The sequence below is a fragment of the Oryx dammah genome, unplaced genomic scaffold (assembly GCF_014754425.2).
Source record: "Oryx dammah isolate SB20612 unplaced genomic scaffold, SCBI_Odam_1.1 HiC_scaffold_24, whole genome shotgun sequence".
Taxonomy (NCBI): Eukaryota; Metazoa; Chordata; class Mammalia; order Artiodactyla; family Bovidae; genus Oryx; species Oryx dammah.
The window spans coordinates 85,187,726-85,210,335 of record NW_024070208.1 but is presented as its reverse complement, the minus strand read 5'-3'; the positions used below and the strand labels follow the sequence as shown (position 1 = coordinate 85,210,335).

General features: G+C 60.1%; 1 protein-coding gene across 3 annotated transcripts in view; it reads left to right on the top strand.

Moving 5' to 3' along the window:
- The window catches only part of RASA3 (RAS p21 protein activator 3), an 83,162-nt gene that overhangs the window by 9,481 nt on the left and 51,071 nt on the right, over positions 1-22,610 (top strand). For 2 of the 3 annotated variants that reach the window (XM_040267495.1, XM_040267498.1), the window contains exon 2: positions 20,920-21,037. In XM_040267495.1, the coding sequence (XP_040123429.1) occupies positions 20,920-21,037 (118 nt within the window). Of the gene's footprint in view, positions 1-18,507; positions 18,629-20,919; positions 21,038-22,610 lie in introns of those variants that run through there. The other variant, XM_040267499.1, reaches the window with a different exon arrangement.

The window sequence follows — 22,610 nt, the reverse complement described above, 5'->3', positions numbered from 1 at the left end:
TGGGTTCCGCGTGGACAGACCTGGGGGCTGGGCTCCGTGTGGACAGACCTGGGGGCTGGGCTCCCCGTGGACAGAGCTGGGGGCTGGGCTCCATGTAGACAGAGCTGGGGGCTGGGCTCCCCGTGGACAGAGCCGGGGACTGGGCTCCCCGTGGACAGAGCCGAGGGCTGGGCTCCGTGTGGACAGAGCCGAGGGCTGGGCTCCGTGTGGACAGAGCTGGGGGCTGGGTTCCGCGTGGACAGACCTGGGGGCTGGGCTCTGTGTGGACAGCCTGCAGGCTGCTGTTCGGTAAGAGCAGCATTGTCTCTCCCTGACGCCTGCCCTCTGGCTTCTGACCCTTCCTTCTGCTGGCCCAGGGGTTGCCTTATACAGGAAAAGCTCCCAGACTGGGCAGGCACCAAGCAGTGGGGGCGGGGAGTGGGGCTGTTGAACTTGGGGGTGGGGGTTGGGGAGGAGATTCGGTCCCAGCCCTGAGCCACTGGGCCTCTGGTTGGGCCCAGCTCACTGGGGGCTTTCCAGGGCGAGCTCAGATGGGGCACAAGCTGTCAGCAGAAATGCAGGAGCACGAACTGGTTCCAGGAATCCCGTCAGTATGCAGACCCCAGGGCATGCTGCTGCTCAGGCTCCTTGTCAAGGGCTGCAGTGGGCTGCTGTGGTGGGTGGGTTTCCCATGGCCTCTGGGGTGAGGGTGGGCTGGGGATTTCCAGATTGTTCAGGCCTGTGGCTGGCAAGCTCAGCCTTCTCCAGTGGCCCTGCTGGCCTGTCCTGGGGCCGTCCGCCATAAACAGTTTTTACGTTACGATCAGACGATTGGGTATTTTATCTACTTTATAGGGGTGACTTTCAAGGGCAGAGAACTCTTCGTATATGATATTCACATAGAGGACACACCCCCCCTGGGTGCGGTTTGTCCAGGGCCTTCTGGCAGGATGCAGGGTCCCCAGGCTCCCCCAGAGAGGGCTGCACCGCCGAGGCCAAGGGGTTGGCTGGGAGCAGGAATCATTTGCCTGTAGCGCCTCATGGGGGCTCCTCTTGTCAGAGCATGGTTGTTCGTGCACACATGCCCGGGGGCTGTCTCGGGGCAGCGGAGCGCGGTGCAGTGATGGGAGGGAGGCCCGTTGGCGGGATCTGTGGCATCAGGGAACCAGCCTTGTCTGTGCAGCAGGCGCGCAAAGTTTAGAAAAGGTTCCAGTTCCTCAAGCAATTCTCACTCTTATTTCTTCTGCTGGGCGCGGTGGAGGCTGCAGACACACTGCAGAATCACAGGGCTCATGTGGGCCAAACCCGGGGGGTTGTGGGGGTGTGTTTGGGGGCACCTGCCATCTGAGAGCCCTGAGGGTAGCTTGGCCAGGTCCTAACCTGTTGGGGCCTCGCTGCTGGGACAACTGCCTTCGCAGTTTCTGTGACTTGAGCGTTTTTTCTGCAGTTGTTTTTGATTTCTTCATGGTTTGTATTGTGTCAGAAACCATTGGCATTTTTGGTCCACAAGCCAGGCTCTTCCTGTAGCTTCTTTTCCTGCCTGTGTCCAGCTGCTCTCGCTCCTGGCTGTGCTCAGGTGGGAGCCCCCAGCCTTTGACGAGCTCCTAGGACCCTGGGTGGGGCCGAACTGCCAGGAGACCACAGGGTCAAGTGAGAGGACGTTGGCTGAGGCGAGGGGAGCACTGTGAGCAGGGCGCGTGAGCCGAGGCGGGTGGGGGGCCGGGGCCCCCGACTGTGAGGCTGTTTCCTGCCCTGGTGCACGGCCCAGTCCCTGGAAACAGCACACTGCCTGCTGGGGCCTGAGCCCCGAGCTGGGTGGGCTGCAGCTGCCTGACCACCCCGGCTCCCCAGGCTGTGCCCTGAGACCTGGCGACTCCTCGGTGATGCCTCCCAGACGTCCGGAGGGGCGGCCAGAGGACCCTGCGCCTCCTGAGCCCAGCTGGCCCCATCCGTCTGGAGTCCATGGCGTTCCTTTCTCTGTTCATCATTTCCTGCTCCGCTCGGCTCCGCCTCCATATCTGGAGAAGGAGTTTCTCAACGTTTGGACCCAAGCATGTGTTTGTGCGCATCCTGACCGGAAGGAAAGGGTCTTGGAGGCAGAAAATCCCTGTGTCCACGGTTTTTTGTTCAGTCTCCTGACTTTCTGTTTGCTCATTTCGTGGCGGGTGTTCCGGCCTTCTCCGCAGGGCCTTTCCCTCTTGGCCAGCGTCTTTCCTGACAGGCAGGCCTTCCCGGCAGGAGTGAAGAGGAGGGGCAGGCTGAGCCGCCCAAGTAGAGGCTTCTAAGTCTTTTTTACCTGCACCCGATTCAGTGTGATTGGTAACAATTTAGGTCTGTTTGTTCCGAAACCGCTCCTGCCGGCCGAACTGGCTTTGCTACCGCTAGCTGGGTTAGGACCCCCAGTTTGGTGAATATAAGAATGTCGGTTTCCTGAAGTAGAGTTTCTGCAGCCAGAAGAGGCTGATGGCTGTGGGTGTTGGCCCGAGCACATGGAGCTCTTCAGCCCCCTCGTGCTGGAGGCCAGTCTGGATTTAGTCCAGAGTTAGTACCTGGGGGCCTGAAAATGGTCAAGGCGCCCTTTTGGACAGAAGGTATCAGACACCTGGGAAGTTTCTGCGTGTCTGATCTGGGACATGTTAGAGTTCTGAGTCAGGGGTGGGGAGGCTTGGTGGGCAGCGTGTAGAGGTCAGTGTAAGGGCCCTGGCTTTTCAGGGTCACTCCCAGGCAGCAGCGGGAGCTTTCGAGTCGGCCTAATGCAATCACAAGGACCGGTTGCGGGAAAATTAGTTTCCAGAATCTCTTTTCCCTGCACATGTTGCTCAGAGGCCATCTCAGGGGTGATTCTGAACCCCCTGAACTGGCCCGAGGGTGGGGTGGCGTTTGCCTCCCTGGTTGTCCCGTGGCAGCTGGACGCCACCTTCACAAAGGCCTGTGGAGTGACAAACCAGGCATTTCTCAGGCCTTGCCTTCCAAGAGTTTAAAGACTGAATGGTAAATAGACACACCCATCTGACACGCACGGTTATGGGAGGAACAGTAGACGGGGTTTTCAGGCCTTGGGGGCCGCTGAGGAAGGCTGGAGGGATCTGCCTGCTCCTCCCGCTCCCCTGGGAACGGGCACCCGGGTGTGCACACACGTGCACGAGCGCACACACGTGCACGAGCGCACACACAGACGCGTGCAGACGTGTGCACGGCACGCTCTGCACACAGCATGCTTTCCAAACCTGGGGAATTCTCAGGAATGATAAAAACTGTGCACAAAGATTTCTAAAGACAGTGGCCCCCGCGGAACAGGAGCAGCGCCTGCTTTTGTCATCAAGAACATGCTAGCTGTCAGCACACCTTTTCTGTTCTAAGGCGTGGCTTGTCCAAAGGTGCCCCAAGGTTGGGGGGTGGGGCAGGGCGCTCACCATGCCGCTCGTTGTACACTGCTCCCGCTCTCACCAGCAGACGACAGCGCGTCTTGTCCCGAAGGCGTCTGAGGCCCCTTGCAGAGCAGAGGCGGGAGGGCGGCGGGCAGGACGCTGCTTGTGGGTCCCCATTAGTGTTTCCAAGGTGAGAACCTCCTCAGGTAAAGCAGGGCCCTGGACGGGGAGCCTGCTCGGGGCCCGGCTGTGGTCCCGCACTTTGGTCTCTTCCTCCTCAGGGTCCCTCGTCACCTGTGGGGTCCTCGTAGCGAGGGCGCAGTGTTGAGGACAGAAGGGGAGCGGCCGTGGAGGACACGAGTTGCAGGTGAGGCTCTCGACGGTGGAGACGTGAGGGAGCATCTTCTGGGAGGTCCCCTGCCTGGGGCGTCTCCTGGCTCTGGGAGCTGAGTGACTCAGACGACACCCAGGAGCCGTGCGCAACCAGCAGGAGGCCCGCTTGTTCCTGCCTCGAGAGCAGACGTCTGGGGTGGGCGACGGCCTCCCCATGGTGCTCCGAGGGACCGCTGCAGGCTCATGGTCCCCACGGGTGCCTGGGCCGGTGGGTCCAGACCTTTTGCTTTCCTTCAGAGCCCAGTTCTAGCCAGGGAACCACCCCGTGGGGGCAGGTGGCTATGCTCAGGGACTTTTTGTTTGTCATGCTGGTGGACCCGGTGGGTGGAGACCCTCCCCTGCAGCTCAGCGCCTAACTGCACAGGCGTGTCCAGGAGAGGGGGCTGCGGTGGACCCTCACGAACACCTGGTGGGTCCTTCACACTCTCCGCCTCGCCTCAGGAGTCTGGGGGCAAGGAGCAGCTAGGTCCCGTGCTTGCCTGATGGAGAGATGCCTGCGGTTGGACCAGCAGGTGCTGCGTGACTGCTCGGGGTGTGGGTGAGGAGAGCAGGACCCCGGGGCAGGGAGCCTGTGCCCAGGCAGCTGGGGGCACCTCTACTCTGTATCCTGCGGCGAGTCACGACCTCTGTGCGCCTTGGCTTTAGTGTCTAAAATGAGGGCACTGAAAGCTGTTTCGCAGGATCGTTACAGGGTTGAGTATAACTGTCATCTCTCCCCCCTCCCTCCTGCCACTGGGAGGAGAGAGGGCTCGGAAGGGTTCAGGCCTGCTGCAGTCACAGCGTTCGGTCCTTGAGCCAAAGGTGCTTTTGTGAGCAGTAGATCCAGGGCTGGGCTGCGGGTTCTAGGGGCAGACGTGGCCGTGTTGGGAGGGCCGGGCTCGTGTCCGCACAGGGATCTGGCCATACCTCCCTGGCCCCGCGGCTTGAGCGGCATCACCACCCCCGCGATGCGGCATCACCACCCCAGGGTGCCGTCAGCTCCTGGGCCCGCGCGTTCTCTTTGGAGCGTGGGTGCTTCTGTGGGCGGCCGACTGTGACTTCAAGGCGAAGCGCCCACCGAGAAGCTCAAGCTCACAGTTGGTGCAGACCTGCAGGAGCAGATGCCACGGCGTCGCCAGGAGGAGGCTTCCCGAGGCGGCAGCGGCCAGAGGAAGCGGGGTCAGCTTCTGACTTCCGAGCGTGTTCCGGGGCACTTGGCGTGGTCGGGAGGTTCACACGAGGCTGTGTGTGTTTGAGGAGAAATAGGAAGAACAGCCCCCATTAGGGACTTGGGGTGACAACACATTTACCATGTGTTGTATTCTGTGACTATTTTTCTGGATCAGTCTGTGGTTTTCTCTGTGGCTCGATGTCCTCATGACGAGAAGAGGGCGTTACTGACCCACTCAGATATTTTGTAAACCTGGGGTGCTGTCTGCGGTCTCTGCAGCTCCCGCTGGGTGGGGACAGTGGCCCCTATGCTGACTTTGCCTGGAGATGCTGGGGCGCCGCCCGGTCTCTTGTCTTGCACTGGGACGAAGTGTGAACGTCATCCACCAGCGAGGGGAGCCCTCGGCGGGCTGAGGCATCTTGCTGTAGCTGAACCCCAGCAACCACGGCCTCTCCACGGGCCGGGCTGCTCTCTGGATGTGGACGCCGGCCGAGGGGGCGTTCCGCTTCAGTCTCCCATCCCCGGGGAGAGGGGGTCGCTCACAGATGACTTCAGGGGGTCTGTGTCTCTTGCACAGGGAAATGGGGCTACTGAAGAGTCAACGCCAGGCAGGGTTGGAGGACATGTTCAACCCACTCTCAAGCTCATTCTAGAAACTTGCCCCAACTTTATTAATGGATAAGAGAAAACAAAGGCTGGTGAAGAGTGAAGAAAAACAAGTTGCTTTGATACATACAATCAAATATATAATAAGGTTCCACTCATTTGGCCCATGAAGTTTGAAGACCGACCAAGACTAAGGCGTTTCCAAGGTGGGCTGAGGCCCTGGCAGCTCTGTGGCCCTGCCCCCAGGGCCCCAAAGTATGGTTAGAGGCCACTTTGGAAGGAGCGTGTCGCGAATGTACTTGAAGTGCCGAGTCTTTTTATGGTGCTGCTGGGAGGCCGGTCCTGCGTGTGGGCCTGGGGGCGGGCCGTGCAGCCACATCTTTCCTGGAGACACCAGTGCCCTGGAATTTTCCCCAGGCACATCGCTGGCATCCGCAGCATTCTGCAGTTCTAGCTGTTCCACCTGGAGCAGCTGTAAGTGGGGACAGTGTCAGCCCCTGTCCTTGGGCCCACACGCCTTGAGGCTGAGTCAGTGAGGAGCCCTGTGCAAATGGGCTGAGCTCTGAGAGAGTCATTGGGACAGGCATGGCCGTGAACGGGCCGTGAGGGCCTGGCCCGGTGTCTGGGCTAATGGGAGGAGCCCGTGACGAGCGGAGTGGGGCAGTGGACCGAGAGCAAGGTGGTGGCACCGCAGGGCGCCCGCTGCCCTTGGAGGACCCCACACCGCAGGGCGCCCGCTGCCCACCGAGGCCTCAGCGCTGGAGGTTTGGACCAAAGAGAAGCCGCCAGACGTCCCGCGGCCACTTGCAAAGTTCATGAGTCCGGCCGGCCGTGGGCTCCACAGAGGTGTGTTCCCGGGAGAGCCCTGGGATGCTGACCCTGTCAGGCCTTGGGCACCATGCTCTGCATCTGGATCTGGGTCTGCCCTGACCGCTCACGCAGCTGGAGCCTCCTTCCTGCGGCTCTGAAGGGAGCTTGCTGCTGGCTCGGGGTGCTGGACACCTCCCTGTGATAATTGTGGCACCAGGGTTTTGTGGAAGGACTCTGACTTACACGGGACCTTTGGGGTGGCTCAGGAATGCACACGCTGAAGGGCTTTCGTTGTCACTGGGGGTCATGACACCCGCTGTGGACTCAGACCCCGCGTGAGGCTGTGGACCCGGTGGGAGTGGACGCTCGGCAGGCGCCCCTCCCCGAGGTTCCAGCCCCAGGAGAGCCACGGCGTGGTGACCCTGTCAGACCCTGCGTTGGGAGGGCTGAGCAGGAGCAAGAGGCTCAGGAGCCAGCATCTCACGGGCGGCGTGAGCTGGCTTTCCCAACGGGAACACAGGGTGGCAGGGAGGTCACTGGCCCCAGCTTGGACAAAGCAGCTGCCTGAGCTCTGACTTCCCAGGAGGGTGAGGGTGGGGCCTCCAGGGACAGGGGTGGGCACCCTTCCGCGGGCAGCAACGGGCGGGGAGGTGGCACCACACGCACGGGGAGGGGGCATGGGACAAACCGCCAGGCCTGCCGGGCCCCGCCGGGGGCACTCGGGGTGCGCGGGCCGCAGGCTTCTGCTTCTCTCGCCCCCTTTTTCCATGTTTCAGGAGTTCTGGGTGGCCGTTCCGCTATTTTGACAGCACACCCCGTGCTAGCTGCTTCCTGTGTTGTTAATTCAGGGACAGTCCCTCTGCCTTTTGCCTCCTCCTCCCCTGACCCCTCTGCACTCTGCCCTCTGACTTCCCGGCCTTCATCCCCATTTCCCTGCCTGGCCTGACCTCCACCCTCTCTGATATTCTTGCCTGGTCCCCAGACCTCAGGGCTGCTCCTCTGCCCCCAGCCCTGTGGCTGAAAGCACCCCACCTTTCTCAGAAGCGTTGGTGGGTGTTAGGCAGGGCTCTTCTGTGAATGCAGGTCATTTCAATTCATGAAAAGTGGTAAATTGGGCCGTGGTTGATTAACAAGCAGGCAGGCTAGGCCAGCCAAGGGCTCAGATTCTGGAGCTAAAAATGCGAGTGGAGGAGGTGCTCCGGGGAGGCCACGAGTCCCGGGAGGGGTGCGGGGGTGGGGGGGGCGGGGCTCGGGCCCAGATGGCACGTGGCTGGAGGAATCTTCATAAAGCCCCGTGCTTCGCTCGGGAGCAGTACACTGTGAGTGGGCAGTGGGTGGTTTAATTCAGACAAGAATAAATTACAGAGTAAATGTGGAGCGCTCAGTTCGCTAGCTGTCGTGGGATTAAGCCGGGAAAGATTCTGTAGGAGGTGAAGGGCTGTGTGCCCGCTGTCTGGGTGGTGGCGTGTCATCCCCTGGGGTGGGGAAGCTGTGTGTGGAAGCATGTCGTGACGGTGTTGTCCCCTTGGGTGGACGAGGGATGGGAGTGTTAGCTTGCATATGTGTCACCGTTAGTGGACAGACGTGGTCGACTCTTTAAAATGTTGGGTAGATATTCCCAGGTCCCTAACAGATACACAGTATCACAGAGGATATGGAGCAGATCAGAATACATATGAGCACCTAATTCACAACAGACGCACTGTGGTTCCCTGGAGAATATGACGTTGCCTTCTTTGGCCGTGTGGCTTGAAAAGTTACATCCTAACTCTAACCATCAGAGAAGGCAATGGCACCCCACTCCAGTACTCTTGCCTGGAAAATCCCATGGACGGAGGAGCCTGGTGGGCTGCCGTCTATGGGGTCGCACAGAGTTGGACACGACTGAAGCAACTTAGCAGCAGCAGCAACTCTAACCATAATAGACAAATTCCAGGTGGATTGGGTGGATTGTAAGGCTGCTGTGGGTCCAGGCACGACACGGCCGTCCTCCACGGAGCGTGCGCCTGCTCCACTTGGGCGCAGGGCCGAGGACTCACCACGCAGCCCGCCCCCGCCTCCCAGCTGCCGGGTGAGAGGAACATTTTGGAAACTGCTGTGAATAACCTGCGGAATGCAGGAAGACTTCTAAGCTGTCCGTGAACTAAACAAGTGGCGGATCTGATTATGTGAGAGCACGGATCTCCGTCTGAGTGACGGCCCTCGCTGCCCTCTGGCCTGGAACCTGCTCTCGCCCTTGGCTGCGCTTTCCGGGAACACGTGAGGAAGGAGAAGCCAAAGGCTGAACGTTACTGTTTCCTCCCGCCCTAAAGCTGCCACGAAGACTCAGACCCAGTGGCTGGCGTGGGCTTGGCTCGTGGTTCTCTGCAGGCAGCAGATTACAGGCTGTCTCTGCGGGTGGGTCGCTGGAGTGGGCTCGGCACTCCTGGAGGCTGCCGGCATCCCCGACGGCCAGGGTCCAGGGAGGCACTTCTGCGGGGCTCGCAGCCTGTGCTGGGTGGGGGCAGCAGGTGGACCGCAGTGCTCTGTGGATGCACTTGGGGGGCTCCGGGCCTGGCTTGGCTGCACGTGGCAGGAGCTCATCCCCAGGGCTGTGTCCATGAGCCCAGCTCCCGTCAGAGAAGCGAGGCCTTTGGGACAGACCTACTGGGCCTGGATCCTGGGATTCTCCATGCCTCTTGGCGCCTGCAGGCCTCTCCGACCCTCATACTCTGATGGGACGAGAACCACCTGGAGGAGGACACGTCCCGGCACGGAGCTCAGTTCTGGACACGCCCCCACCCAGCACTCAGCCTGCGGCCCTGCTGGTGCCCAGCGACAACACAGGGGCTGCGACCTGGGGCCTGGGGCCTGCTGCGCTTGCTGGTCAGCCTGTTCTGTGCCTGCTGGCCCCCGCAGCTGTGGACACGCTGATCGCTGAGCTCCAAGGGGCCCCAACCCGGCCGCTGCTCTGGGCAGGGCCGTTGACCAAGAGGACCCAGAGCCACACACACCTTCCGGGCAGTCAGCCCACAGCCTTGCCCTCTGCTGTTTGTGTGTTGCTCAGGACCGCTAATCATTCCTAGAGACCCTGCTTCCTGAACCAAAAGGGAGGACGACGGGGCTTCTTGGGGGAGTGGCTGTGTCAGGCCTCCAGGGCACTGCATGGAGCCCTAAGGGCAAGAATGAGGGTGAGTCCCTGGCAGGCCCTGTCCCTGCTCCAGCCAGCACCTGTCTGTCCCCGGTAACTGGCAAACCTGCAGCGGGAGTGACTGGTCTCAGGAGCCCCATCGCGGAGGCGCGTCCCGGCACGGAGCTCAGCATCCTGGCCTGGAGGCCTGCCCCGCTGGCCGGGGATGCCGCCGGGATTGGAACCATCCTGGATCTCGCTTCTGTGGCCTCCCGGGGGCGCACGCTGCGCTCTTTCTCAGGGAGCCTCCACCAGCCGGCGAGCAGCCGTTGTCAGAGGAATGGAGTCATGTCGGAAAGCCCTGGCTTGCAGCCTTTACCCAGAGGACGCTGAGTACCTGGCCTTCCAGCTCCAGAGGAGGTGGACTCGGCCCGTGTCTCAGACACGCGGCCTTCTGACCAAGAGGCACCTGGGCACGTGGGCAGCAGCCCAGACGCCCCTTGGTTCAAATCTGTTTGGTGCCTCTGGGCCTCGGTTCCCCAGGAAGTGGGTGTTGGGAGGCTGTGCCTGGAGAGGCCGCGAGGCGGGCAGTGGTGACCAGGTCATTTGACTCTGCAGGTCAGTGATGGGCCTTGCATCCCCCAAGGCACGCGGGCCCCCTTCCCCACCCTGGGGGCACACACACACTCACCCCCTCCCCTCCCCCCAGGGGATACGTGGTCCCGGCCAACTGGTGGGTCTGGGACCCTGCTGCCGCCCTCCTGCCCAGGAGACACTTCCCGCCCAGGAGACAGTCGTGTGGATGAATCGTGGCTGAGGGCACAGCCTGCAGCCCTTTAGAAGCAGCTCTGGAGCTTCCATGACTTCATTCTGTGAGCCTCCGGCGAGGTCCCGCCTCCCCCACCGACCTGTGTGTCTTCCAGCTGTTTCTCTTCCTGTGGCCTCAGGCACAGAGAAGCCTGTGTTCTGGAACGTTCCCTGGGGTGTCCCACCTCCTCTGGCTCCAGCCAGCCTCCAGCCTCTCCTGGCCTGCCCCTCCTGCGCCCCTCACTGCCTGCAGGGGGTCCCCTAGCCGCCACCTCCAGGGCACCCTCTGCCTCCCAGCTGCCCCCTGGTCTCCGGGTGTGAAGCCCCAGCTGCAGTCCAGCAGCCTCTTCCTGCCTTCAGGGTGCCCCCTTCCGCCTCCTGATTTCCTCTGCGAGGTAGCGCTGGCCGTGGGGTTTCTGCTCATCTGAGAAAAGACGCTTGATGAGCCCAAGGTCCCCTGCAGGCCCAGGACCCGCACAGGCCACGCGCGCCCGCGCAGGCCACGCGCGCTCGCACAGGCCACACTCGCTCGCACAGGCCACGCGCGCTCGCACAGGCCACGCGCGCTCGCACAGGCCACGCGCGCTCGCAGGTCACGCTGGAGGCCACGCGAGTGAGCAGACCGGCTGTGTCGTGGCTGCCCTCCCTCCAGGAGACGCCCCGACTCAGAACAGGAGCTGCTGAGGATGCGGGGGTGGGGTGTGCTGAGTCCAGAGGGTGCAGGGGTTCAGGCCCCCCACGGCCCCCACACTCCGGAGGTAGGCACGGAGACAGCTGCCCTGGGTGAGGCCTCGTCGGAGTCTCGGACCTCGGGGTCCCCCCGTCTGAAAGGGTCTGGGCAGTGGCTCAGAGGAACACCGTGCACTCAAATTATTTCCGAAACTTCATGTTTTGCACCAGATGTACCAGTGCAGCTTCTGAATTTTATAAGAAAATGGTTTTTCTAATCTTTTGTTAACAGCTAAGAACTTTCCTTTCTCAACTTCAAGCCACGACTATTTCAGAGAAAGGTGTGGGAAGAAAGAAGGAAAAGCAAGCGTAGCACCAGAGTAAACACGGTGGGGCCATCTTTGGTTCGTTTCTGGAAAACGAGCCTGAATCCTCCCTCTGTGGATGGAGGCCAGGTGCCCCCCGCTGCTCGCCGAGCCTGGCGGGGCCCACGGCCACATTGCCCTTGGCGACTTTCCCCAAAATCATATTTTCCAGATTGTCTTCCCTCCTGGAATCCAAAATAACACTAATGCCAACCTTTAGGAATGTTCTGCTGTCAGAATCCAGGACCCGGCACTGCCGCAGCCCTCACCCCAGCTGGCGTGCCACCGGCAGCTTCTGGCCGCAGAGGGCTTCAGCCCCTCTGGGCTGCACCCCACAGGGTGTCGGAGAGGAGCTAGTCAGGAGCATAGGTGCATACACACTTGGAAAGGTCAGAACTCGACGGCCAAGATCTCAGCTCCCTGCACCTCATCTTCACAGTTCCGTCAGAATGGAGGTACCAGCCTCTGCAGGGTGGGTGTGGGGGACCTTGTCCTGCCAGGGACGGGGAAGAGGGACAGGAGAGAGGCTGGGAGCGGCTTTAAGTCCCAAATAAGTGGAACGGAACCAGGTCCTACAATAAGAGCCTTTTGTAGCAAATCAACAGCAGAGCGCACAGCACATCTGCCTCTCAGACTGGAAAGGTGCACGGCTCGACGACCCGGTTCTAGCAAGGGCCCGGGAAGGAGCGTTTCTAATGCGGTGGTCGGCTTGGCAGTGCGATAGATGTGTGTGAAAGCTACAGACTGTGGACCAGTGAACACACTTGAGCAGTGAAGATGGGACGGGACCTGCAGATGTGAGGGGGGACCTGGACCCTGACTGACACCCGGTCAGACCACACGGGCACCCTGGGCAGAACAAGGCTGCCTGGACCCAGGTCGGGGGAGGATGGGGGTGTGGGGGTGACGTGCTTAGTTGCTCAGTCGTGTCTGACTCTTTGCGACCCCATGGACTGTTGTCCACTAGGCTTCTCTGTCCATGGGATTCTGCAGGTAAGAATACTGGAATGGGTTGCATGCCCTGATCCAGGGGATCTCCCCAACCCAGGGATCGAACCCAGGTCTCCTGCATCACAGGCAGCTTCTTTACTGTCTGAGCCACCAGGGAAGCCCAGGAATACTGGAGTGGGCAGCCTGTCCCTTCTCCAGGCATCTTCCCGACCCAGAGACGGAACCAGGGTCTCCTGCGTCTCAGGGCATCTTCCCGACCCAGAGACGGAACCAGGGTCTCCTGCGTCTCAGGGCATCTTCCCGACCCAGAGACAGAACCAGGGTCTCCTGCGTATCAGGGGGGTTCTTGACCAGCCGAGCCAGCAGGGAAGCCCGTGAGGGTTAATAGCTGCACACAGCCTGTGAATGTGCTGGAAACATTGGAGTGTTCATTTTAAATGGGTGAATTTTGTGGTCTGCTGACCCTATCTCAATAAATTTTTCTGTTGAAAAACAAAAATCAAGACATGCACGTACACCCTGGAGACCCCGCACCTGTGAGGTGGCTGAGGGGGGATCCAGCGGGGGGCGTCTCGCCCGTGTCCACTGCCAGGCGGCGGCCCAGCTGTGCCCCGTCCCTGACTCTTCCTGGGCCTGCTCCCCTGTCTGAGGTCCCGCAGGTGTGTCTTGTGGACTCTTTTCTGCTCTGCCTCGCCCGTGTCCCGGCGCCTCCTGGCCCTGCCCAGAGGCTTAGGGCCCCTGGGGCGGCCTCCCTGCCCGTGGGGAGCTCGGATCCAGGAGGCCTCATTCTTCGGCAGTCTCCCTGCTGCCTCCCCTTAGCTTGTTGCAGTAAAACAGCATCGCGTGACACCCCTGCCATCTCTTTGATCTCCTCCCTCTCAGCCACCTTGACTCCTTACCCCACGCCCTTTCCTGATAACCTCCTGGAAATCCCCGCGTAGTTGGTAACGCACAAAGGACTGGAGGGTTGAGAGTCTGTGGAGCCGAGCTGGGGGGACCTTGACTTGGGGTGAAACTCCAACAATCTGCCTTCAGCTCCTGTTATAGTTGTGATGGTGTCTCACATAAGGGCATTCTCAACCCTATTGACTTCTTAAGTAGCTTCCGTAGTTTGTTTTCCAGAAGCTTCTTTTTGAGCTTGGTATGTGAAAATTAACTGGGGGATTTGCGGTTTACAGATGTGTTCAGGCCTGTCAAAGCAGGCGGCCCCGGGACGCGGTTCCTGGGAGGATGCCCAGCTGTCGAAGTCCCCGCTCCATCTTTGAGGGGCCCAGACGAGGCATGGGTGCCGGGAACGCCAGCGACGTGTGTCACTCGCTGAGGCTGGTCCAGGCCGGCGTGTGAGTGGAGGCCCCAGTGTGACCCCACGCCTGTCAGGTGGGCCGGCTGTGGGGGCCTGTGACGGTGCTGTTGCCTGCCTGAGCCCTCTCCCATGTGCCCTGCCCCCGAGGGACCCTGAAGGGAGGGGCCCATGTGCCCCCACACCCCCACACACCTGCTGGGTGCCTGGTGCCCAAAGGCAGGTGCAGCTCCAGGTCCCATCACCCGGGCAGGCTTGTCAGGGGGCTGCTCAGGTGTGTCCCCAGGCTAGAATACTGTGTCCAAAAACACAGCCTCCTCTTTTCTGGTCTTAGCAGCCCTTAGAAATGCAGCATTAGGTGAAAAAGTATTTCCTAAACAGAGGCACAAAATTTCAGTTTCCAAGGAATCAGAAACACCTGTTCACAACGTTATAAAATAAAGGAGACGCGTGGTTTCTTTTTCCCTTGACTTTTTTCCCTCCAGCTTTTATTTCAGGATTGAGTTGTTGTCCAAGAAACTATTTTTATTTCTGGCTTTATTAGAAAAGCAGAAGCGAATAACAGCATACGCTTTTTTCCATTGGGAAAAGACGGGCACCCAAGTGAGAGCAAAGTCACCTCACATTTTGTGTGTCTCAGGTGCTGAATGTGTGGAATCCAGTTCAGACAGATGATCTAAGTGATTCTGGGGGTGTTGTCCACAGACCTGGGCTGAGCGTGACCCCCACCCAGCTGCTTTGTGCCTGTGGCTCGTCTCCCCTGGGAGCCTCAGCGACACTTGTCTTTTGACCCCTCGGCCCCCTTGCCGGCAGCACAGACAGAGGAGCGCTCCGGGTGGGCAGGTGGTCTGCGGGCTCTTCCGGGAGTGGCTGCGTGAGGTGCAGCAAGGGGCAGCCAGGGTGGGGGGCCCTCACCTGCCCCTGCAGCCCCTGCTTTCCCGCTGGCTTGGAAGCTGGGGGCTCCTGTGGGTGTGGCGCACCGGGCCAGGGTGCTGCCCGCCCCGCGTCCTGTACTTGCAGGGGTGCTGTGGACCTGTGCCCCAGATTCCCCTCCCTCAGCCCCACAGGACCGTTTATTCAGCCAGAGATGTGCAGCACTCAAGGTGACCCATGCCTGGGCCCTGGGGGAGACGGAAGCTTCTGGGGTGGGCGGAGGCCTCGGGCAGGGGGGACCCCCGCGTGGCCCAGCTCCTGTTTGTACTTGGGTGATGCTTCTGCAAGGCCTGGGTGGAGACGAGATAAACTCTCGACAGTCTCAGCGCAGGAGGGCAGGCAGGACCCCTGGGCGGGGCCGCCCCAACCTGGCCGGTGACCACCATGGTGGAGACAAGGCCCAGCACGACTGACCCTCTGAGTTCGCAAAAGGCATGAGAGTTCTGAGTTAGAAGCGCGTGAAACCACCAGTGTTGAGTGGCGTCGGGTGAGTCAGGATTGAAAAGTCACCGCATGGGGACGGCCGACCCAAGGGTCGTCCACTGCCGTGAGCCCTGTGCCCTCCCCCAGCTGCCGAAGGTCCTGCCGGAGCCCTAGCGTGCCCGCCCGTCCCACGTCATCATTCTCGAGTCAGACGCACCAGGGGTGCAGGGCAGGGTCTCCTCAGCCGGGGGGACGCCCAGGACCTCCCGGGTGCTCTGTAGCCGGGTGCAGCGCACCTTTGGGTCGTCACCGTGGGTGGGGAGGCGCCGCTTTGCCCAAGCACCTGAGCGTCTGAGCGCTGCGCCATCGCCTCTCAGGACGTCGGGACAGGGATACGGGCTGGACGTGCAGCTGGGAGGGAGCTCTGGTGGGCGGCTGGTGGGCAGGCTGCCCTGCGGGCACTTGAGGCCTCCGTCACCACCCTGTGGGGTGCTGGAAAGTCAGGCTGGCCAGGGCGTCCTGGGTCACCTGCACGGTAGCGGGGCCTGGCCTGTGGCTCCGCGCACAGAGCACCAGCGGCCAGCGGCCAGCGTAGGGGCTCGTGGCTGCGACCTCCCCCAGGTCACTCAGGGCCCGGAGGCCAGCCCAGACCAGAGCAGGGGGCGTGGGAGTCCCCCCGGGAGGGGCGGCACAGGAGCTCTGACGCCCTGTGCTGTGTGTTTGGGGAGAGGCTGCCGCGCGGTCAGTGCCCAGCAGACCATGTCGTCACAGGCTCGCTCCTTGACTTCCTGGAGCACAGGTTTCGGGAGTGCTCACCATCTGCCCAGCACTGCTGGATGCAGAGAGGAAGAGGGAGCAGGCGTGACTGTGGGTCACGGTGAGGAGGGGGTGACCGGAGGCTCTGGAGTCCCTCTGCCTCGCGGCCCCAGGGTCTGAGGGGCGACCCTGTGGTGTCCGTGTGGGGAGCAGGGCCCGGTCGGTCTCTTCCCAGGGCTCCTGGCTGCCTGGGGGGCTCGGCCCATCAGGGGCCCCTCCCATGCTGCATGCTCGGCATCGGGCGTCAGAGAAGAGCCCGAGGGCGTTTCTGCACCTTCTGGAGCAGTTTCTCGGAAGACATGCCTGACTGTCTTTTCATAGTGTTTCCGCCTGGAGAGCTAGTGTGCTTCATTTTTAGGGAAATCGCGAGAATTGTGTGTTCTGCCATTTCCCTGCGTTCATCAGCTCCTGGGGCCTCGGCGCCTGGGCGTGTCACTGAGCCACTCACGGTGGGCTGGAAGGCGTGGCTCTCCCCCCTCCTACCGTATGTTGGACTCAGTCTCCTTCTAGCAGATTTACTTCATCCTCATCTTCCATGTTGTCACCTGTTCTTGGAAACTGGAGGAGGCCTGAGATGCACGTTTGCGAGTCCTCCTGCATCCTAGGTGTGCCCCCCACCCCAGTACCTGGAGCGGACCTTGGCTGCTCTGGGTCAGGCAGCTCAGTCCAGAGGCCTCCTGGCTGGTAAACCAGTCTGCGGTAGAGGAGGCTGCCTGCGGCGTGATTCAGAAGCCCAGCCTCATCCGACTGTGGGGGTGCTCAGTCGCTCAGTCGTCCGACTCTTTGCGACACCGTGGACTGTGGCCTGCCAGGCTCCTCTGTCCACGGAATGTCCCAGGCAGGAATACTGGAGCGGGGGCCGCTTCCTCCTCCAGGGTGTCTTCCCGGCCCAGGGACCAGCCTGCGTCTGTCCTGTGTGTCTGCTGCTTTGGCAGGCGGGGTCTTTTTACCCCTGAGCCATCTGAGAAGCTGTTCTATTTAATATCAAGTGTTAAAAGAAAATAGCAAGGCAGTCGAAAACATACTCAAGGAAGGAGACTGTTTTCATCATGAAGCTGATCTCCAGTGGAAAATGGGCTTTTATGTAGCTGCAAGGAGCTACACTGGCCGCCAGACCCCGTAGCCCTGTAGGCACTTGGAGAGAGCAGACGGGGGCCCAGGGGCTGTGGCCCCTCACCAGGTCCTGCTCCTGTGCGCAGGGAGGGCTGGGGAGGGCTGTCTCTGCAGGACGAGGGTCCGGGGTCCTGCAGCTGGTCACGTGTGGTTAGAGTTTGGCCTGTAGCTGAGCTGAGGACCAGCCTACAGAGTAGGGCAGACCGGAGGTCCCGCGCTTCATGGACACGGCGAATCTGAGGCCCTGGTTCACCACTGGCGTCTTCCCAGGGGCGGGTGAGGGCAGCAGCCGAGGTCAGAGCCCCTCAGGGGCGAGCCCGTGGACGTGGGGGCTGGGCCAGCGGGACCAGCGATGGCCTCTTGGGATGCAGACCACACCGCTGGCCCTGCAGGGCGGTGGGCTTCCTGGTCTGGGCTGAAGCTGGTGGAGCTGCGGAGACCACCCACAGCCCTCAGGAGGCCTGCCCCTCTGCTGGGTCAGGCTGGAGACCAGACCTCTGTGGGGCTGGAGCTTTCTGGCTGTGATCGCCTGGAGTGTGCGTGGAGCGTGGCCAGCGGCGGCCAGGAACCACGGCCTGACGCCTTAATTAGAGACACGTTTGCTGCCTGGGGGACCCTGGTGGGTGCCGTCTATGGGGTCGCACAGAGTTGGACACGACTGAAGTGACTTAGCAGTGGCAGTTGCTGCTTCAGCACGGATTTGTTATGGGCTTTTAGGTGCCGCCTTATGTCTGTCAGTAAAGTCAGCATTCAAAGATGATACTTGGCACAAATTTGCTGTCTGGATCAATCCACCAGCAGACAGGCACTCTGGGTGAACAGTATACATTTTGGAGTTGTGGTTAACAGGAGGGACACATTTGATAATGTGAATTATTTGGCTCTTAGAATGAAACCAGAGTTCACCTTCCTTTTTCTTGGTAGGCATTTATCCATCCATTCATTTATGAAATAATCAGCACCTACCAAATACCAGGCATGACTTTGCCTTCTTAGGGAAACAGCTCCACACATGAGAAGAACGAACACATCTCTCTTCTCTCTTGAGGGACGAAAAGGCCCCATAATCTGTGGTCAGGAGGAAACCGGCCTCCAGCCCTGGGCATAAGCGACGCCTGTGGAAGAGACACCGTCTGCTCTGGGGTGCCTGGGACCCGCCCTGCCCCCGTGGCCACGGCAGGGTCCCCAGCTGCAGGGCCGGGCAGACGACGTGGCCGGAGGGGGTGCCGGCCTCCTCCCCGCCCCGGCCTGAGTCACTTGTTAGCACTGGCTCCGGGGCCTGGCTGGGCTCCAGTGCTGCCGTCGCCATAGCAACCAGGACGGTTCTGTAGCCACGGGGGTGGGGCGGGGGGGGGGTGGGAGGCCACGTTCATCGTCTCACAGTTTTAACTGGTTGTTCAGAGAAGGCATTTCCATCTCTTCTGTTCTGGAAGACAAGTGTCAACTGCTGCTGCTTGTGTTTTGAGGTTCTTAGGAGAACAAACAGGAAAAATCCCCGTCCTGCGTTTTCCACTAAAGGCCATCTCCAGTAAGACTTAAAAAAAAAAAGATTTAATTCTACTTTTAAGAAACACAGACACTTGCAGCCAAATATCTCATTTCTTGAAAAAAAAAAAAAAACTCCAACAGGAAGTGCAGGCACACCCTAGCAGTGCCATCAGGGAAGTCGGAGCGCCTACAGGGGAAGGCTGTGGGCACCAGTTTGGGAAGTGCCATCAGGGAAGTCGGAGTGCTTTCAGGGGAAGGCTGTGGGCACCAGTTCGGGGAGCGGGCAGGAAGCCGATGGGCCCTTCGGATGCGGTTCGGCACGGCCTTCACGCACCTGCGTGAGTACACGTGAGCGCTTGCGTCTGCCAGGAGCGCATGGAAGATCTGTCTCTAGACACTTCGTGGCGGGGCTGGAAGCTGCCTGGGGTCACGTGCCCTCTCAGCTTGTCTGTGTTTCTATGCCCAGCTCCCCCGGAGTGGCCTGGTGTCCAGGGCCTTGCAGCATTGAGCTGTCGTGGGGTTAATCGCAGGAAAACATTCACTGGTTCTTTCTTTTTCTTCACCATCTGAGAGTCACTGATGATTCCCTGATGATTCCCGCAGGAAAACCCCACAGAAGCTTTTGAGTTAGAGGAAGCTGGGGCTTGTGTCCTCACGCCTCATGGGTGGGAAGCTGAGGCTCCAGGAGGGGCCTGGGGTCCCAGGGATGGTGTGGCAGGTCCCCGGAGTGCAGCAGGTGTGCGTGTTCAGGTTGCAGCCCGGCGCTGCTGGGAAGCCTCAGAACACTCGATTTATTGGCACAGGAAACATCCGCTCGGTTATTGCTCTCCTCCGTCCCAAGTGATGACATTAACGAAAAGCTTGAAAGAGAGGCTTCAGGCTCGCAGACTCGCCTCTGCCCTTCAGAGGCTGCGGCAGGAAGCTGCGAACGGCGTGTTTCCCCGAGAGCAGAGTCAAGCATGTCCATGGGTGTAGGTGTGGCCGTTCTGGGTGCCGAGCTCTGAGGAACTTCTGCTCTGGTTTCAGTGTGGTTTCTGTTGTTGTTGTTTTTCCTTCAGCTTTGACCAGGGGCGGGGGTGCGGCTCTGGGTGGTACTGGCAGGTGTCGCCAAGCCAGGACTGCTCCAGCGGTGCTGGGTACTCAGACCCAGCCCCCTCCCTGGCCCTGCGTCTGGGGCCCTCAGACACCCAGCTGGGGAACAGGAGGCCCCTGGGAGGCACAAGCTCCTTGAGGGGGCTCCTTCCTTCTGACCTGGGAGGAGACCAAGTGGACCTCTGCTCCCAGTTGGTCCACAGGCCCAAGGGGCTGCAGTGGCCCACAGCGAGCCCGCCCTGGCTCCTGGCAGAGGGCCCAGCAGCTGTGGCTTTGCCGGTGGTCTCCAGGCAGACCCGGGGTCACAGGCGCCGTGGGCTGGTGGCACCAGGCTGCCTGCGGCTTGTGCCCTTTCTCCCAGCACGCAGGGGGAGGCACGGGCGTAGCTGGCCCCTGGACTCTTCCTCGCTGGTGTTTGTGCGTGCGTGCCGAGCTACTTAAGTCGTTTCCAACTCTTTGTGACCCTTGGTTATTGCCCCAACTTTGACCTAATACTATCAAATTAATCAAAATAAAAAGAGAGCTGGGGATTAATAGATAAGCAAGTGTCAGCCTCGGGAAAGAAGGGGATGCTGCGTCAGGCCAGGGTGTGGGTGAGCCTTGAGGACACAGCATTGAGCAACATAAGCCAGGCCCAGAAGGACAAGCACGGTGACCCAACTCCTGCAAGGCCCCTGGGGTCACCAGGGCCACAGAGCCCAAAGCTGGAAGCGGGCTGCGGGAGCGGAAATGGGGCCTTTTGCCTCCTGGGTGGAGAGCCTCGGTGTTCTGAGATGAAAGGGTTCCTGAGGTTGATTGGGCAAGTGTGCTGCAGTTAACGGAGGGTGCCGCTGAGCTTGCGCTTAAAGGGGAGTGAGAGGGTAGCTTGAGTTTCTGTGTATCTTACCACAATTTAAGGTCTTCCCTGGTGGCTCATTGGTAAAGAATCTGCCTGCAATGCAGGAGACGCAGGTTCAATCCCTGGGTTGGGAAGGTCCCCTGGAGGAGGAAATGGCCACCCACTCCAATATTTTTGCCTGGAGAATCCCATGGACAGAAGAGCCTGGTGGGCTACAGTCCATGGGGTCGCAAACAGTCAGACACGGCTGAGTGATTAACACACACCATGATTTAAACAGTGAAAATATTAAAGGGACTAATCACTGACTCAATGACATGAGTTTGAGTGAACTCCGGGAATTGGTGATGGACAGGGAGGCCTGGCGTGCTGCAGTCCATGGCATTGCAAAGAGTTGGACACGACTGAGCAGCTGAACTGAGCTGACTGAATGTGGGTTAAAGGAAACAACCCTTAATTCCTAGGCTGCTGGATCCCTACTTTTACAGGAATCCATTGTTTTAGAGGTTAGTGTGTGTCACCTGCATGTAAATGTACAGATGGTTTTGTCTTCAGCACTTTGACTGGTGGTAACGAGAAAACGCACAGGGTATACAGAAGTGAGCAGGTGCCTTGCCGTGGAATAAACGCATCGTTGGGAAAGATGTCTGAGACTAACTAGGAGACTAAACAACTCCATGCGAAACTGATGGTTTACGTTTGCCTTTAGGTGAAGCCAAAAACCTTCCCACATACCCGGGGCCAAACAAGATGCGTGATTGTTACTGCACAGTGAACCTCGACCAGGAGGAGGTTTTCAGGACCAAAGTCGTGGAGAAATCACTCTGGTATGTCTGCTGCTGCCTTGTTTGAGGCCGATGATCCCTGACCTCCCATCTCCGTGTCTCTTGGCTCACTGGGCAGTTAGGAGCTGATGGTCCCTGAATGCCCCTAGTGTCCAGGACTGAGTGGGAGGGCAGAGCAGAGGCTGGCTGTCTGCTGGGAGGTGGGTGGGAACTTCCCAAGTCCAGATGGATGGGTGCAACAAGAGTGCAGACCGCAGATCTCAGAGCATAAACATTTGGGAAGCTTTTTCACCATCTTCCTTTTCCAAGAGGCTCAAGACGAGTGTAGAAGTCACTGCCCACAGAGGTCAGAGGCCTCAAGAGCATTTGCCGATGGAATTCGAGGTGGGGGCGCAGGTGAGGAAGGGAGAGTTCAGGCCTGGAGACAGAGGAGTTTGCAGCAGAAGAAACAGGTCAGCTTGTGTAGGAATACCCCGAGAGCCTGTTCAAGCCCGGTTGGTTCCGATTTGTTCTGGTGGGCCGTGATTCGCATTTCCCACCAGCTCCAGGCCCCCTGGCCCCGACCCCACCCTAGGGACCCCACCCTAGGATAGGAACTGTAGCGCCTGTGGTCGCTGTGTGCGGGGGGCAGTGCCTTGCTGCCCGGCAGGTAGTGGGGAGGCAGGGTGTGGGTTTGGGAGAAACACGGGGCTGGGCGGGGTCTCGACCAGCACAAGCGAGGCTCTGGCTGCAGCCCCGCCCTCGGGCTTAGGACTGTGGGTTGTGTGGGTCCATCCACAGAGCTATTTTGGGCTTGAGAACATTTTTAGCGGGTGAATTATATCCTTGCTTATTGCTGCTTCTAAGTGGGGACAAACAGCACATTCTGATGACTTAATGAACTTAAGTTTTAGAAACCGTTAAGATCTCCTGCCCCCAAAACGTGGAGACACTTCCCTTCACCGTCTGCCCTGTTGCTGCCCACACTCGCAGGGCGGCTCCCGAGGCCCTGTGTTATTTCAGTCCACACTCAGCTCCTCCGAAGTGATTTGCTGAAGCAAAATGAGAAGATTGAGGAGTTTGTCAAGAGTCGAATGTGGCTTTGGGATAACCGGCAAGGGTTATTTCTGTGAGCGCCCTGGGAGAGGAGCCCTTCTGTGTTTAAACAGTCCCTGTTAGAGGGTCATAAACCTGGAGAATCAGCACCGATCGCTGTGAAACTGGGCTCCCTGCAGGCCTGCTGGGTGCGGGTCTCTGAGAAGCGACTCTTGGGGAGCCTCTGCCTCAGGTGAGGGCAAGAAGTGAGGACCATTCCTAAAAATATTTCTTATGAGTTTAGAAATAGAAACCATGCTTTCTGGTTTTGGTGGCACAAGACACTGTGCTCCGGGGGCAGGGAGGGGAGACTGTGGGCTGCACATAAGCCGGGGTGTAGTGATGTTGTCGGGGGGGGGACTCCCTGTGATGCAGTCAGAGCCAGGGCAGCCCCGGAAGCTGTCCCAAGGTCCGGCCCTCCAGGAGGGCCCAGGTAGCTCCAGGGGGGCTGGGTAACTCCAGGGGGGCCGGGTAACTCCAGAGGGGCCGGGTAACTCCAGGGGGGCCCGGGTAGCTCCAGGGGCGCCCGGGTAGCTCCAGG